The 889-nt window shown below is 35.9% G+C and overlaps 1 protein-coding gene across 1 annotated transcript; it reads right to left on the reverse strand.

Moving 5' to 3' along the window:
- Window positions 1-8: 8 nt before the first annotated feature.
- LOC120859360 (olfactory receptor 10A3-like) lies at window positions 9-503 on the reverse strand (the record flags this gene model as incomplete). Its single annotated transcript, XM_040235502.1, has 1 exon — window positions 9-503. A coding segment is annotated over exon 1 (495 nt), but the record flags the coding sequence as incomplete, so codon positions are not given.
- Between the last annotated feature and the right edge of the window lie 386 nt (window positions 504-889).

Genomic DNA, 889 nt, shown 5'->3' on the forward strand with positions numbered 1-889 from the left:
AAGGGAAAACTAAACACCCATGTGGTCTGCACAGTAGCCACCATGATTCCTGAGACCCATGAGAATATAATTAATTTCATGAAAACCCTTCTGTTCATAATCATTGCATAGTTCAGAGGATGGCAGATTGCAGCAAATCGGTCATAAGCCATTGCTCCCAGAAGAAAACATTCAGTCCCACCAAAAAGAAGAATGAAATACATCTGTGAAAAACAGCCTGCAAAAGTGATCACAGTTTTTTCATTGGAGAGGACCACCAGCATTTCAGGCATGATGACTGCACTGAAACCTACTTCCACCACAGACAAGTTCAGGAGAAATAGATACATGGGAACATGGAGGCTCTGTTCCAACGAGATAACAACTATAATGATGGCATTTCCTATCAGAGTCACTAGGTAAATAACCAAGAAAACCTGGAAGAGCTGCCTTTGGAGTTCAGGAAAATTAGAAAAGCCCAAGAGGATGAATTCAACCACAGAACTTTGGTTTTGCCTTTTCATTTTGGTAGTACAGCATGTAATATTTTATGGCAAAAAATGTAAATTATGAAGCCACAATCCAATAATAGAGTTTAGGTCTCCATTCACCTCAAATAATCCTGGTAAAAGCTGTAAAGAGGAAGCTATCTTGACAGAAGTTATTTTGACAATTTTGAAAAATGGCCAGTTATAAGAAATAAATGTATCTTTCAAATATAAAAGGAGAATGAACACTTCTGGCTTATAAATCTTATCAGAATAGCACAAAATAATATCAAAGTTCTTATTTTCTAGTGCAATTCATACCCTATATATTTTGATATTTTAGCATAACTTGAAAGCAAACATAAATAGCTTGTGTCACATTCCTATTACATTGCTGTCAGTTTCCCCAGTTTTATATAAGT

Source organism: Oryx dammah, unplaced genomic scaffold (genome assembly GCF_014754425.2).
Source record: "Oryx dammah isolate SB20612 unplaced genomic scaffold, SCBI_Odam_1.1 HiC_scaffold_691, whole genome shotgun sequence".
Classification (NCBI taxonomy): domain Eukaryota; kingdom Metazoa; phylum Chordata; class Mammalia; order Artiodactyla; family Bovidae; genus Oryx; species Oryx dammah.